The following is a 17,119-nucleotide window of genomic DNA, read 5'->3' on the forward strand; positions in this document are numbered from 1 at the left end:
TCTTTCTATCTTTCCTTTCTATCTTTCCTTCCTTCCTTTCTTTCTTTCTTTCTTTCTTTCTTTCTTTCTTTCTTTCTTTCTTTCTTTCTTTCTTTCTTTCTTTCTTTCTTTCTTTCTTGTCAGTCCTGGGCTTGAGCTCAGGGCCTGAGCTCTGTCCTTGGACTTTCTCAAGGCTAGAGCTCTACCACTTGAGCCTCAGCACCACTTCTGGCTTTTTTTCCCTATATATATGGTACTGAGGAATTGAACCCAGGTCTTCATGCATGCTAGGCAAGCACTCTACCACTAGGCCAAACTCCTAGCCCTTCCTTCCTTCCTTCCTTCCTTCCTTCCTTCCTTCTTCCCTCCCTCCCTCCCTCCCTCCCTCTCTCTCTCTGTCTCTCTCTCTCTCTGTCTTTCTTTGTGGGTAATGGGGCTTGAACTTGGCTCAGGTGCTGTTCCTGAGCTCTTCAGCTCAAGGCTACCACCCTATCCTTGAGCCAAGCCCCACTTCCCCTTTTCTAGAGGTTAATTGGAGATAAGAGTCTCAGGTCCTTTTGTGCCCAGGCTGGCTTTGAACCTTGATCCTCAGATCTCAGCCTCCTGAGTAGCTAGGATTACAGGCATGAGCCACCACGCGACTCATTTTTCTTAAGATTGGTTCATTCTTATTCCTTAGGCACAGACACACATACTTCCAAGTGCCATTTCAAGAGTAGTAGGACAAGGACAGGATCCAATCATACTCTCACAGAATAATGGGACGATTATCTAAGTAAAACGGTCCTCCAAGAAACACTGCTCAAATCATCTTTGATTCAGCATTGAATTGAACTGAACTTTTTCAGGTAGGATTTGCTGGGCAGCCTGGGAAACCTGTATTTCAGGAATTTTCAATCTAGGGGAAGCAAATGGCCACTAGAGGACAGTAAAAGATGGTAGATGCACAAGTGTTTCTTGATGTAGAATTGCGGGGGGAGGGGAAGCACCAACTTTCATCAGCATTCCTCACTTGCAAGCTGGGACTAAAAGGCACTTAATTTTTTTGGGGGGGGAGTGAGAAGTTCCTGGGGCTTGCATTCAGGGCCTGGACACAGTTCCTGAGCTGGTGCTTTACCACATGAACCACAGCTCCACTTCTGGTGTGTGTGTGTGTGTGTGTGTGTGTGTTTGCCAGTCCTGTCTGGGCCTGGGCTCAGGACCTGAGCACTGTCCTTGGGTTTTCTCAAGGCTAGAGCTCTATCACTTGAGCCACACCACCACTTCTGGCTTTTTCTATGTATGTGGTACTGAGGAATCGAACTTCGTGCATGCTAGGCAAGCACTCTACCACTAGGCCAAACTCCAGGCCTTCTTTTATTTTTAAATAGGAGTTAACAGTCTCAGGGACTTTTCTGTGTGGGCTGCTCCCTAACCACAATCCTCTGATCTTAGCCCCCTGAATAGGTAGGATTATAGGTGTGAGCCACAGGCACAAGGCAGATCAGTATTTGTTTGGAGGGGGTGCAGTAGAGCAGAGTATCCTCACTCTGACCATGGCTGATATTTTCCCACATCCTAAGAGGAAAGCGATATCTGTGGTGGCAAGAGAGTAGGCCTAGTGTCTCTTGTTCTTAGATATGACCCTAGATCTCAACCAGGTTGAGACAGGAAATCTACGCAACCCTTCGTGCTGAATTTTCAGAGATGGAGAAGCATATGCCGGTGGAATCCACAAGGACCTGAGATCTGCTCAGATTCTGGGCTGCTTACAAAGCAATCTCATTTTTTTGCTCAGGCCTTCTTCAGTAAGTAATCTTCGTCTCTGGAGTAGCTCAGATTACAGGCGTGCCCACCACACCAGGTTTCTTAAAACCTACAGGGGTGATTTGGTAGTAATGGAGGAAAAAGAGAAAGCTAGGAATATCTTTGAAGTTCATGTAAGCCACACCCCTTCCTGTGCCTTCTCACCCTCTAAAGATAACACTACACTGTGGTTTTAAAAATCGTTATTAAAAACAAATAATAATAAATGATTAATAAGTTGAGAGCATGGGGTTGTGGCTTAAGTGGTAGAGTGGTAGCCTTGAACAAAAGAAGCTCAGAGACAGTGCCCAGGCTCTGAGTTCAAGCCCAGCACTGGCAACCAAACCAAACCAAACCAAGCCAAGAGGCCAGGCCGCTGGACGCCATCTTTGGTGAGGGAATCAGGACACCAAGTGCCTCCCCTACCTTTGGTCACTCTCACGGCTCCCCTTCCCAGACGCAGGGTCTCAGATGTAGGTAGACATGTGTCTACCTAACTGGTGGAAGGAAAAAAGAAAGAAAGAAAAAGACGTCAGGGAGTAAAATGGCTCCTGTAAGAAGCAGACCCATGGGCCCGGAGCACCAACGCCTCACCTCACCGGCGGGCCGGAAGTGCGTCACAGCGGGGCGGTGCCTCGAGGGGGCGTGGCGCGGATCTCGGCCTGGAACCACACACCTTCCATGCATGGCGGCCCTCAACTTGTCTTGGTTCAAACTGCTGGGTTCCCCACCAGGATCTCTCAGATAGCTGTGTAGGAGACAATTCAGTGGTAAAAAAGCTTTCTTTTGAACGGGATTGCAGGGCACAGCAATACTCAAGTGAATGACAAGTTACTCAAAGCACCTTAAATTACCAGGCACTCTAAAAGTCTTTCAATTAACTTTATTGAATAGCCAAGTTCATAAGTTAGCACAGATCCAACGATTGTTGCATGGGTTACAAATGACTTTTTTTTTTTTAAACAGGAATAAAACAGTGAAGATTACAAACTGTAAAAAGGAAGACGAATCTTGTCTCTAACATTTCAGAGAAGCAAGATTTAACACAGCACATTGAAGATCAATACATTAATTTGAGGACAAGAATTTAATGTTACAATATTATACACTACTTTACAAAATTAAAATTTCTATATAAGGATTATATTTGTAATAGTTAACAAAATCTTGAAATCACATTTGGTGGTCCCCTAGATAGTAGCTGTTATGCATCTTTGATTAGAAGAAATAAATCTTTTATTCTAATTATTGCAAAACAGTCTATGAGACTCAATACATTACATTAAATTAAATACATTGAAAATATATGCAAACTAAAATAAATGGTACTGCTTGAGTATTAGCATGTCAGACTTACAGAAATGTTATTTAAAAAATTCTAGAAATTAGAAAAATAGAGTTTTTTTTAATGATAGAACTGCCATGCTCAAATTTATATACCAAGATTGCCCTTGTCTGTTACTTTAGTAGTTGTAGATCTGTAGAAAATTCAAGGATCTTTCATAATGTACAACTACGGTTAAAAAAAATATGGCATCATGTAAATATTAGTTGCTTTACATCAAGAAGTAATACAAGATGACATGGCAGGTAGTGCTCTACTGCCAAAAAGAAAAAAAAAAAAAAACAAACCTCAAACAAAAACCACATTCAGTATTGCAGAAATCAATTGTTATATATGAATATTCCCAAAAGATTCATTCTCTTATTTTCTGGAGAATACTATGAATCCTTTTTTTTTTAATGACCTGTTATAAGTCTGAATTGCACATGTTCCACAATATGTAAAATACATTTGAAAGGAAATTTGTGAAACATACTAACAATATGCGGTAACAACAGGAATCAGACCCAATCAGGGATGTAGTGAGGCACAAGGAAGATTTGCCCTAAATGCTCAAATTGTTCCTCTGCAAGATTCTCTACTGCTATTAAGAAAAGATTTACACATGCCAATACTTAAAATCACATTAAGAAGTCTTTAATTCTTTTAAGAAACACCAATATAAACTAGGCTTCAATGGCTTACACTTACAATCCTAGCTACTCAGGAGGCTGAGATCTGAGAATTTCGGTTTTAAGCCAGCTCAGGCAGACAGATCTGAGACTTTTATCTCTAATCAACCAGTAAGAAGCTGGAAGTGGAGGTGTGGCTCAAATGGCAGAGTGTCAGCCTTGAGGGGACAAGCTAAGTGAGAGTGTAAGGCTCTGAGTCCAAGCCCCAGTACTGGTACAAAAAAAAAAATCCATTAGTACATAGTGACTGTTTTTAAGAGGAAGAAAATATAACTTGCTATAATTTTTAACATTGCTTCCTACTAAATGAAGCAGCTTTAAAGGAAAAATTACAGGTCAGTGTAGCACTTGTACACTTGGAAAAACAAAAACCTGTTAACACTGCTTAAGGGAGATGATACTTTCATAGATCACAAGTGTTCTGAACCAGCTGGCAAACAATAGCTGCAAACTCTAAAGGACCTGCTTGCTTCTTACCTACTGCAAAAAACTCAGTTAAAGTCAGCCTCTGGGGATGTAAACCTGAAAGATACTATTTCATTGGTGATCATGTAGACCAAGATTGTAAACACATTTTCTAGCCTATTAAATCAATAAAACAGACATCTTTTCATCAAGTATTACACATGAACATCTTTTAAGAAGTTCACACAAGAAAAAATTAATCTGAAAACTGAGCCACTCTCTTTTTTAAGATACTATATCACAGCACTTTAAATACACAGGTGTATAATTTCCCTATTTGTAAACAAAATTCGCTCAATAGATTTTGACTATAGTATTTTTGTAGCTGAATCAAGTCTCTCGAACATGCTCAGATATCAAGGTTATTTCTTTAAATAACTACAATATAATGAATTTTGGGGAACCTAATATCCACTAAGTCGAACAGCAGTATTTGTGCATTCATGGGCTTGAATATCCCAGAATATGTGAATGACTTGCAGTCTAATTAATTAACTCCTTAGAAAAATGCATTCTGAGATAGTATTAAAAACCGTTAGCTTCTCTCATTCTTCCCATTTCACCAGGGTAACAATTTTAGCATTAATCAGATCAGTATATACCAAATAAACCCACCTAGAGGATCAAGATAACTATAATTTCTCATCTCCCTGTTATCACTATGAAAAAATTCTTTATCATTGCAGAATAAAATGTCTAGGGCCTCAGCAACCAAATCAGAAAAATGCCTAATTACAGCTTTTACTTCAAGTCAAAGTGACTTTGTTCTTCAAGTAGAGAGAATACTGACAGATTTTAAAACTTGAATCCATTACTTCATATTCTTCTCAAACTAGAGTTAGTTTACTCTAGTCTTAGTTAACATGATGATTCTTTTCTCAAAAGGAAAAAAAAAACATCTAGGTACGAGGAAAGAATTCTATTTTTCTACATCCTATTCATTTTTGGATTTTCCAATTTTAAAAAGATCATTAGCAATGGATTTGAAACTTCCCTGTAACCCTTAGTCTTGTGAGGTTTTAAATGTAGCAGCCAAAATTTCAGAAAAAATAAAATATGAGAAATATACATGTAGAACATAGAAATCTTTATTTTACAAAATGTACTGTGCCTCGGCAGCATTGTTTTGTCTTGTTTCAATCCACAACAACTCAAACATAATTGGCAGCAAAGGAATAAAGGTATTCAATCATACATCAATATATTATGATTTGAAAATTACAGTATTTTAGAGTTGCATGTTTGATTCTCTGCTGTGGTCCTTTATTTGCTATAGTTGGTTGAAATCACAGTGAAAACATCTCAATCATCACATTTTAGTTCACAAACTTAAATAGAAAAGTAAAGGTACTACACATTCCCAGGAATTCTGTGTTATTGTGATTTCCTTAGCAATAATTAAGTCAGGTTTCTTCACTTATTCACTTGCTGCTGTATGTGCAAGAGGAATTCATAATACGATAATGCAGATTCAGTTCTGTCTTCCACCATGTTTTGAAGGAAGCTGGCTTTCATTGGACTCTCATCCCTTAGGAATGAAAAGCAGGTACAGTTATATTCACTGGATAAAACACAGTAGTAAAAGTACAGTGAAGCCAGGAATCGGTGGCTTAAGCCTGTAATTCTAGCTACTCAGGAGACTGAGATCTAAGGACTGCAGGCAGCAAAGCAGGAAAGTCTGTGAGATTCTTATCTCTAATTAACCACCAGAAAATGGGAAGTGGAGCTGTGAAAATGCTCACTAGTCTTGAGTGTAAGTGCTCAGAGGCAGCGCCCAAGCCCCAGGACCACTACCACCACCACCAACAGGAAGTTTGGGACAAATCTACCCATTGTGGGTTTTTTTTTTTTTTTTGTTTTGCCAGTCCTGGGCTTTAGCTCAGGGCTTGAGCACTGTCCTTGGACTTTCTCAAGGTTAGAGCTCTACCACTTGAGCCTCAGCACCACTTCCAGATTTTTCTGTGCATGTGGTACCAAGGAATCGAACCTGGGTCTTCGTGCATGCAAGGCAAGCACTCTACCACTAGGCCAAACTCCCGGACCCCATTGTGTTGTTTACTTTTATTCATTTAAACTTTTGTTGTTGGTGGTGGTGCTGGTGCTGGTGGTCATGAGGTTTGAACTCAGGGCTTGCACACTTTTGCTCAAGGCTAGTGCTATCACTTGGAGCCACAGCTCCACTTCTGGTTTTTAGGTGGCTGATTTGAGATTAACCTGCCTGGGCTGGACTCAAACCATGATACTTAGATCTCAGCCTCCTCAGCAGCTAGCCTTACAGGCACGAGTCACCAGCATCTGGCTGTCCCAGACTTTAGAATTACTATAAGAACTATCATGACCACACACACACATACCCACACACCAGTACTGAGGCTTGAACTCAAGGCCTGGGCACTGTCCCTCAGCTTTTTCACTTAAGGCTGGAGTTCTACTTGAGTCACACTTCCACTTCCAGCTTTTTGGTGGTTAATTGGAGAAAAAGAGTATTGTGGACTTTTCTACCTGGATGGCTTCAAACCACATCTTTAGAGCTTAGCCTCCTGAGTAGCAAGGAATCACAGATATGAGCCACTGAGGGCTGACGACTATTTGCTATACAAATAGCTAGGAATGTGGCTTACTGGTAGAATGCTGGCCTAGCACTCATGAAGCCCTGGGTTTGATTCCTCAGTACCACATAAACAGGAAAAAAAAAAAAAAAAAAAGAAAACGAAAAAGAGTTGGAAGTAGAGCTGTGGCTTGAGCACAGAGAGACTCAGGGACAGAGCCCAGGCCCAGAGTTCAAACCCCAGGACTGGAAAACAACAACAACAACAAACACCAAGTAGCTACCTATATAGGCTTTTTCTGAGAACACTTAGTTGATTACATACATTTTCTTTTGTTCAGAGGAGAGTTTATAGTGTAACTCGTAGAAATTGTTAGCTTTTTTCCAACAAGTTTATTAAAAGTTCAGTAATTCTAATAATTGTTTATAAAGCAGTTTAAAAATAATTGTCACCCCCCCATATTCTTATAAAAGTTTGCTTATGCCTTAGGTCATATGTATCAATCATTCAAAACAGGTCCATAAAAGGCCAAAACAATGGTTTTACAAATGAAAAATTTGACTTACCTTATTACATAAAGTACTGGGAAAAATGGTCTCTGTTCTCTAAGCCAACAGATAAAAGCTATTGTTCTGGCAGATTCTGGTGTATCAAGTTCTGGAAGGTCTGTCTGTTACACAAAATCAAATGAGCTCTAATTACACATCCACTACTATGTGAACTACAAACATCCCTCGGTTTTATTTATTTATTTGGTGCCAATCCTGGGAATTGGGTCAGGGTGTTGTCCTCTAGCTTTTTGCTAGAGGTTGGTGCTCTACCACTTGAGCCACAACTTGACTTCTGGGACCTTTTTGCCCAGGCTGGCTTTAAAATCACAATTCTCAGATCTCAGTCTAAGTAGGTAGGATTTTAGGAGTGAGCCAACAGTACCTGGCACTGCCTCCAATTTTAACATTTATGAGTCACCTGGTAATATTACTGACACACAGAGTGAATATTTTAGATTTGGAAGTCATTTTATGTTTGTTGCAAATATTTAGCTCTGCCCCTGTGGCTTTTAGGTAGCCTGAAACAATAAGGGACCTGGACATGGCTGTGTTCCAATAAATCATTAATTATAAAACTGGTGAATTGGGCTGGGAGCATGGTCTAGGAGTAGTGTGCTCACCTAGCATGCACAAAGCCTGGGTTCGATTCCCCGGGACCACATACACAGAAAAAACCAGAAATGTTGCTGTGGCTCAAGTGGCAGAGTGCTATCCTTGAGCAAAAAGTGTCCAAGGACAGTGCCCAGGCCCTGAGGTTAAGCAAAACAAGGGGCTGGCAGTTTGGCCTAGTGGTAGAGTGCTTGCCTAGCATACACGAAGACCCAAGTTCGATTCCTAGGTACCACATATATAGAGAAGCTGGAAGTGGTGATGTGGCTGAAGTGGAAGGGCTCTAGCCTTGAGAAAGCCCAAGGATAGCAGTCAGGCCCTGAGTTCAGTCCCCAGGACTGGCAAAAAAAAAAAGGTGGGTCTTGTTTGCCAATGCTCTAGGAGATCATTCTCCCTCTTCTCTTCATTTTAACAATTAGAATGACTCAATTACAGATAGAACAATTTATTTCTTCATTACTTAAATGGTTAGCCATTTCTAGGAGTTTTTGCTCAGGGTCTGAAAGTTAGTCCTTTCTAGATAAAAGTATGCCATAAAAAGCCTGGCTCGGTGGCTTACACCTGTAATGCTAGCTACTGACGAGGCTAACATCTTAGGATCTCAGTTCAAAGCCAGCCTGGCAAAGACAGTGTGACTCTTATCCAATTAACTACTTGAGCTGAATTGTTCAGGGACAGAGCCCAGGCCCAGAGTTCAAGCCCTATGACTGACTTGCCAAAAAAAAAAAAAAAAACAAACAAACCCCAAAACAGCAACAAAAAAGCATAATGGGGCTGGCACACTGATGAGCACTTGCAGTCCAAGCTACTTGGAAAGCTGAGGTAGGAGGATTCCTTGAGCATATGAGTTCATAGATCTGGCAACAGGTTGTCTCTGTTCACACAAAACAAGATGAGTGCTCTCAGTTGAAAGAGAAATGTCTGTGGGAGAAATCCATAGCATCCATTTCTAATTTAAAGTGTGATAGCCATTTTTTGGGCCATACTTTATAAAATAAATCTTACCATAGGCTGTGGAATTGATGCATAGTTTTGAACTCCTAGAACTTGGCTGAGAAAATTCTGTGCACAGTTTTTCCCAATCCAAAGCATCAGGACCTGCAAACAGAAACAAAGTTCCCTTGAGAGAGAGCTGAATAGTAAGTGTGCTTTACCTTTGGGTTATTTATTTTTTTGCCAGTCCTGGGGCTTGAACACAGGGCCTGGGCACTGTCCTTGGACACTTTTTGCTCAAGGCCAGCACTCTGCCACGTGAGTCACAGCGCCACTTCCGGCTTTTTCTGTATACATGGTTCTGGAGAATCAAACCCAGGGCTTTGTGCATGTTAGGCTAGCACTCTACCACTTGGCCACACTCCTAGCCTATGCATAGTTCATTTTTTACATAGTGTATATTGAATATCATCACTGAATTTGCTCACCCTTCCTCTCTCCATTCCTATGTTTCCCCAAAAAACACAACAACGACACATGCTTCTATTTCTTGGAATTTGTAATCTAAATAGTATTTTTAGATGTTCACAACTTTGAGTTACATGTTTGGGTTCATCCATTAAGGGTATCTTTCTTTAGTCTCTTTGAGTTAAATGCATACAGCCCTGTAAAAGTTGTCATGTCCAGTTATATTTTAGGTCTGCCTTCTACAAGAAAGAACATACACACCATTTGACTTTTTATGCTTGGCTCACCTCACTTAGTATGACATGTTCTAGATCCATCCATTTCCCTGCAAATGATATAATATTATTCTTTCTAATAGATGTGTCTTTACTTAATCCTTACTTAAAATTATGGGTAGATGCCCCAGAGTGATATAACTGGATCACAGGAAAATTCTTTTTTTTTTTTGCCAGTCCTGGGCCTTGAGCTCAGGGCCTGAGCACTGTCCTTGGGCTTTGTCAAGGCTAGACCTCTCACTTGAGCCACAAAACCACTTCTGGCTTTTTTTCTATGTATGTGGTACTGAGGAATTGAACCCAGGCCTTCATGCATGCTAGGCAAGCACTCTACCACTAGGCCAAACTCCCAGCCCTTTTTTGTTTGTCAGTCTTGGGGCTTGAGCTCTGGGCCTGGGCATTGTCCCTGAGCTCTTCACCTGACGGCTACCACTCTACCCCTTGAGCCACAGTGCTACTTCCAGTTTTCTAGTAATTAATTGGAGATAAGAGTCGTTCACGGTCTTTAGTGCCCACGCTGGCTTTGAACTGCAATCTTCAAATCTCAGCCTCCTGAGAGTTAGGATTACAGATTTGAACCACCTTACCTGGCTCACAGGAAGTTCTATGTTTAGTTTTTTGATGGTTTAAAAGAGCAAAAGAACAGGTGTATTTAGTGAGGAGGTACAAATTGTGATAGTACAATCAGTATCTCAATGCATGAAGCAATGAGACTGTGGCAGGATCAAAGGGCTAACATAAATATATGCAGGTTAGAGAGAATACATACAGTCTGTTCCAGAGGAGATATTAAGGGGAAGAAGCTAAATGCTGACAAGGTACAGTGGTACAGAATGAGAAGGTCCAGGATAAGCCAAACCACTCACAGAGCCTGCATCCAGGAGGAAAGCGCCATCTCTGCTCAACTTCTCCACTGAGAGCTGAAGAATGGGGGGTTGAGGGATGGTTCGATCACTGATGTTCAGTGCTCCCTGAGAGGTTAAAGGAAAGGTTAAGATATAGAAGATAGATTAATTAAATCATAGTAACCATGGAATAATGTTACCTCTAAGAGTATGGGCCTTCCTTTGGTGAATACCACTTCTTTAAAACAAAGACACTGGGGCCGGGAGTTTGGCCTAGTGGTTAAAGTGCTTGCCTAGCATGCATGATTCCTCGGTACCACATACATAGATAAAAAGCCAGAAGTGGTGCTGAGGCTCAAGTGGTAGAGCTCTAGCCTTGAGAAAGTCCAAGGACAGTGCTCAGGGCCTGAGCTCAAGCCCAGGACTGGCAAAAAAATAAATAAATAAATAAAATAAAACAAAGACACTATAAATACCAAAAAAAAACAAATTAACTCCACTGCTCTGCCCCCCCCCCCCGCCCAATTGTGGTGCTGGCACTGAGGCTGGCACTTTATTTTAACCAAAGCATCATTTCGTGCACGTGCGCGCGCATGCGCGCGCGCACGTGTGTGTGTGTGTGTGTGTGTGTGTGTGTGTGTGTGTGTGTGTGTGTATACATGTATATATACATGCATATCTTTATATATTTATATGTATATATGCCTGATCACAGTTTTTTGAAAGATTATGATTTAATATTTTAGGCTTATGATTTGAATAAATATCCTATCAAAAGCAAAGTATTATTTTTTGGGGGGGGGGTTGGTCATGTGGCTTGAACTAGGCCTGGGTGCTGTCATTGAGCTCTTTAGCTCAAGGCTACTGCCCTATCCCTGGGCCTGGGCATTGTCCCTGAGCTCTCCAGCTCAAGACTACCACACTACCCTGGAGCCACAGCCCCACTTCCCATTTTCTAGAGGTTAAATGAAGATAACAGTCTCAGGTCCTCTTTTGCCGGGGCTGGCTTTGAACCTTGATCCTGACATCTCAGCCTCCTGAGTAGCTAGGATTACAGGCAAGAGTCACCACGCCCAGCAAGGTAATTTTTTTAATTAACAATAATTTGGGGCCAGGAGTTTAGCTTAGTGATAGAGTGCTTGCCTAGCATGCATGAAGACCTGGGTTCAATTCCTCGGTATCACATATATAGAAGAAAGCTGTAAGTGGTACTGTAGCTCAAGTGGTAAAGTGCTTGCTAGCTTTGAGGAAAAAGCCCAAGTACAATAGTCAGGTCCTGAGTTCTGCTATGAATCTTTCAGATTATTTGTTGAAACAAAGAAATTGGCTCTGGTCAATTTGACAATGTCTTCATTTCTCAGCCTGCTCTAGAGATCTATCTTAGCAAAGTTAAGTAAGTAAAAGTATTATTCTCAGGAGCTTCCTTGAACTAAACTTTCTTTTTTTGTGTGCCAGTCCTGGGGCTTGAACTCAAGGCCTGACCAATATCCTGAACCTGAGCTTCTTTTGCTCAAGGCTAGTGCTCTACCACTAAAATCACAGACATACTTCTGGCGTGTGTGTGTGTGTGTGTGTGTGTGTGTGTGTGTGTGTGTACTTTATTGGAATAAGAGTCTCATCAACTTTTCTTTCTTTTTTTTTTTTTTTTTGCCAGTCGTGGGCTTGAGCTCCGGGCCTGAGCACTGTCCTTGGACTTTCTCAAGGCTAGAGGTCTACCACTTGAGTCTCAGCACCACTTCCGGCTTTTTCTATGTATGTGGTACCGAGGAATCGAACCCGGGTCTTCATGCATGCTAGGCAAGCACTTTAACCACTAGGCCAAACTCCCGGCCTCATCAACTTTTCTTGCTTGGCTTCAAATTTTGACTCAGTATCTTTAGTAACTGGATTACAGAAGTAAGCCATCAGCACCTGTACAAACCAAAGTTTCTGTACATATAACCAGCAAAGAAAAACTATAAAGCCTTTATTCCTGTACTACACTAACTAGAATCAAGCTTATAGACTTTCTTTTTTTAAAAAAACAAGTCAATACAAAGGGAATTTATCTTACCTCATCTGAGAGGTTGTCAACTCTATACAAACTGGGATGTGTTGTCAGCATAAGATGAACCAAGGGCTGGTTTTTCACTTGACACATAGCAAAAATGCGTTCATCTAGACGTGCATTTGTCCCAGTCTGGAATGATTTCTATAATAAAGACAAACCAATGTCCATTGAAAAAGACATTTAAGAAAGACAGAAGTCTATAAATGTTCATCTGTTGAAAGAATATCATCAAGATAAAGTTAGCAAATTTAGTGTAAATTATTTTCTAAAAGAATCTAAGAAGTCACACACATGTATTAAAATGTGACTACAACCTTACCTTTTAAAATACTGTCTTCTTGGGCACTGTTTTCTAATCAATAGAACAGGCTAAATACTCTTATCTACCACATACTGATGGAGATAGAATAATTTCAGCGTCATGAGGAAGACAAGGTAAATAGCAGATGACAAAGGTCTACATGAAGGGCCAAAAAGTGTCCTATAAATGATGGGTAACAACTAATAGTGACTATCATCATTTCTCCCATAATTAAAATCAAACAATAGGCAGGTGGCTATTGTAATCCTAGCTACTCAGGAGGCTGAGATCTGAGGATCAAGATTCAAAGCCAGCCTAGGCACTAAGGTCTGGGAGACTGTTATTTCCAATTAATCACTAGAAAACCAGAAGTGGCACTGCGGCTCAAATCTTAAGAGCACTAGCCTTGAGCTGAAGAGCTTCAGGACTGTGGCCCTGAGTTCAAGCCCCATGACCCACCAAAAAAAAAAAAAAAAAAAAAAAATCAAACAATATACCAAAGTTTGGGAATCAACAGCAAAAGAAATAATACAAATAAGGACAGCAGAGTAGAAAATAATCTGTCACATGTCAAAGGTAAATACTGCCTGGATGTTCTTGCAGAGTTACCGTCCTACAGAACCCAACTGTTTCTCATGTCCAGCAATAGTTGCCCTATTCTCAGAGCTCTACAGCATCAATTTGGGGGAACAGGGCTTAAAAACATCTTAGTCACTACTGTCTCTCCCATAAATACATCAGAATCTGGCCCACAGAAAGAGCTCAACACTTACGGGAAAGAATGGACTCTGCTTGGCGCCAGCAGCTCATACCTATAATCTTAGTAACTCAGGAGGCTAGTTCTGAGGATAGCAGTTCAAAGCCAGCTGGCTAGGAAAGTCCAATCTCCAATTAATCAGCAAAAATCCAGATGTGGAAATTTGGCTCTAGTGGTAGAGCACTATCCTTGGCAAAGACATCTCAAGGTCAGTGCCTAGAGGAATTCAGATTCTTATGGAAGATAGGCCAGAATGATTGGATCTCAGCTAGCAGGGGATGGTGAATGATGAGTCTGATCAAACAGAGAGTAACCAGACACAGAGGTTGGGAGTTCTTTAACAGACTGAGTCAGCCAATTTTCTCTTACTATAAAGTCTCTTCAAATTAAGAGTGGTAAGGTCTTGACCTCACAAAATTTAACTGGCATAGAGTCACATATACAGTGTTCAGAGATTCCCGGGATAAAATCTTGGTTTCTGACCTTTTAGTGGGCTAGTTGCTATTTTTGTTTCTATTTTTCTTACCTGTTTAAGAAGAGCCAACACAAACAATGGGAAAAGCCGCAAAGAGAAAGGAACCATGAGGCCCGGCTGCTGGTTACTCAAGACTGAAGACCGGTAAGCAGCCAGAGAGTCAATGACGGCATTCACCAGGGCATCCCGGGCATCGCTCAGACTGGCAGTCACAGACCTGTCAACAGCTAATTGAGATGAGGGTGGGGACAAGAGAAACAAACAGAGGTTTAGCATTTCCACTAGTAAGTTCTCAAGAGAGGCCTTTTAATATGATCTTGTTCCTCTCCAATTTATTTATGCAATGAGCTACATCAAAATGAAAATCTGCATCAATGCAGGCTTTCTACTACTGAGCTACATCTCCAGCTCTTTTCGTTGTTATTGTTTGAGACAAAGTCATGATATGTAGCCCAGGCTGGCCTCCAAGACAGAGTGCTGGGACTACAGCCATGTATTATCATGCCTTGCTACAATCTCCAAGTTTTAACAATATATAACGATAGATACTAAAGCAAGGATTCATGAAAGAAAATGCTCCCAACAGGAAACTTGGAAACTGGCTATTCCAGTCTTAGGCAGGTTTGAGTCTGTAGGAAATGACCCTCTTCTCTGAGGGAGGTTATACTTTATAATCTAGCTGCCGCTAGCTCATGCCTATAATCCTCACTATTCAGGAGGCTAACATCTGAGGATCAAGGTTCAAAGCCAGCCCAGGCACAAAATGACCTGAGACTCTTATCTCCACTTAAATGGAGAAAATGGGAAGTGGGGCTGTGGCTCCAGGGTAGTGTGGTAGTCTTGAGCTGAAGAGCTCAGGGACAGCGCCCAGGCCTAATTCAAGCCCTATGACCCACAAAAAAAAGTCTCATGGGCATTACTGCCCATGTTGGTTTTGAGCAGTGATCCTCAAGTCTTAGCCTCCAGAGTAGCTAGGATTATAGGTGTGAACCATGAGTGCCCAGCTATGAGTACATTTCTTTTTGGAGAATTAAACTTCTTAAAAAAGCTAATTACTTAAAGGAAAACAAAAATATGTGGATCTGACTTTATTTGTAAAATAGTTACACATAACAGTAGCTCTTACCCATATTGGCCAATAATCCTGCAATTGCTTGAACATCAGCTCCAAGAAAGACCTCATTCAGAGTAGCAACTACAGGCAAACACAAAGTATGGACACGGATTCGTCTTTCACCTTTGGGGAAAACACAGGATGGTAAGGGGTAGATAACGCCAAAACAAAATGATGAAATCAGTTCCTTTCGGTATAGAGGCAGGTGGGATCACCCAGAATGCAGAGATTGTATCAACACTCTCCCCCCTTTTCTTTTGTGGCGGGGGGTGTCATAGGGCTTGAAGTTGTTCTGGGCACTGTCCATGAGCTCTTTAGCTCAAGGCTACTGCCCTACCCTTGAGCCAAGCCCCATTTCCCATTTTTTAGAAGTTACTTGGAGATAAGAGCCTCAGGTCCTTTTGTGCCCAGGCTGGCTTTGAACCTTGATCCTCAGATCTTAGCCTTCTGAGTAGCTAGTCAGCTAGTCATGAACCACCAGTGTTCAGCTCCCCCCCCCCTCTTTTTTTTATGTGTGCCAATTGTGGGGCTTGAACTCAGGGTCTGAGCACTGTCTTTGGGCTTTCTCAAGGCTAGTGGTCTGCAACTTGAGCCACAGTACCACTTCCGGCTTTTTCTATGCACGTGGTACTGAGGAATTGAACCTGGCTCTTTGTGCATGCTAGGCAAGCACTCTACCACTAGACCAAACTCCTGCCCCGTTAGCCTCCTTTATGATTTAACAAAATTATTAATTATTCCAAGGAAAACAGTTTATAATAGACTATAGAAAAACTTGCCTTAGGAGCTGGGTGTTTGGCCTAGTAGTAGAGTGCTTGCCTACCATACACAAAGACCCAGGTTCGATTCTTTGGTACCACATACATAGAAAAAAGCCAGAAGTGGTGCTGTGGCTCAAGTGGTAGAGGTCTAGCCTTGAGAAAGTCCAAGGACAGTGCTCAGACCCTGAGCCAAGCCCCGGACTGACAAAAAAAAAAAAAAGAAAAGAAAAAAGAAGAAAGAAAAACTTGCCTTAATATTATGCTCAAAATGAAAATACTGTATTGTACATGTATAAATTTTATAAGAGGGTAGATCTCCCGTTATTATATTTTTTGTACACTTACCTTTGCTTGAGGTATACAAGAGTGCTGACTGAAAAGAAACCAATTGAGTGTCAGTAAGACTCTCTTCTACTGACATCTGTACTGCATACCCAGCATCAGGGTTGACGTTGGGTAGAGACAGTAAGTCTGTTGAACGTACAAAGAAGTTCCCATGGAAGGTATGAATGGAAAGACCTGAAAGAGAAAAAGTTATCAAATTGACTTTAACTATATTTTGTTTCTTGTCTTTTCTTTTTTTGAAACTGGGGATCAAATCCTGAACATTGCACTTGTTATGTAAACATTTTGCCACTGAGCTTCTTCCCAGCCCTCAAAATGACCTTAATATGCTTATTTATAGATATCTCTTTTATTCTTCTTGCCAGTCCTGGGCATTGAACTCAGGGCTTGAGCACTGTCCCTGGGCTTTCCTCAAGGCCAGCACTCTACCACTTGAGCCACAGCACCACTTCCAGATTTTTCTATGTATGTGGTACTGAGGAATCAAACCTGGGTCTTCGTGCATGCTAGGTAAACACTCCACCACTAGGCCAAACTCCTGGCCTTTTTGTTGTTGTTCAGGACTTGAACTCAGTATCTGATACTTTCATTCACTGGATGACGCTCAACCACTTGAGCCATGCCCATACCCTAAAAAAACTTGTATTTTATCTTAGTCATTTATCAAATAGTAAAAAGCAGTTTAGATAATACACAGTTTTTAGTTTGTTGAAGGGTAATAAGTACCTTTTGGAGAAACACTCCAAGCCTTATGCTGTTAGGCTCAGGTTCTACCACTTGAAAGACTGTTCCACTTTTGGCTTATTGTTGGTTAATTAGAGAAAAGAGTCTCACAGACTCT

The 17,119-nt window shown here is 41.2% G+C and overlaps 1 protein-coding gene across 2 annotated transcripts in view; it reads right to left on the bottom strand.

Annotated features, from left to right (window-relative positions):
* Positions 1-5,311: 5,311 nt before the first annotated feature.
* The window catches only part of Sec24a (SEC24 homolog A, COPII component), a 48,932-nt gene continuing 37,124 nt past the window's right edge, over positions 5,312-17,119 (bottom strand). For both annotated transcript variants that reach the window (XM_090320887.1, XM_090320886.1), the window contains exons 17-24: positions 16,279-16,452; positions 15,185-15,295; positions 14,110-14,285; positions 12,529-12,666; positions 10,497-10,601; positions 8,960-9,052; positions 7,361-7,464; positions 5,312-5,773 (exon numbers count right to left, since the gene is read on the bottom strand). In XM_090320887.1, the coding sequence (XP_090177013.1) occupies positions 5,659-5,773; positions 7,361-7,464; positions 8,960-9,052; positions 10,497-10,601; positions 12,529-12,666; positions 14,110-14,285; positions 15,185-15,295; positions 16,279-16,452 (1,016 nt within the window). In that variant the 3' untranslated portion in view covers positions 5,312-5,658. The remainder of the gene's footprint in view (positions 5,774-7,360; positions 7,465-8,959; positions 9,053-10,496; positions 10,602-12,528; positions 12,667-14,109; positions 14,286-15,184; positions 15,296-16,278; positions 16,453-17,119) is intronic.

Source organism: Megascapheus bottae, chromosome 29 (assembly GCF_031878675.1).
Source record: "Megascapheus bottae isolate mThoBot1 chromosome 29, mThoBot2.hap1, whole genome shotgun sequence".
NCBI lineage: Eukaryota > Metazoa > Chordata > Mammalia > Rodentia > Geomyidae > Megascapheus > Megascapheus bottae.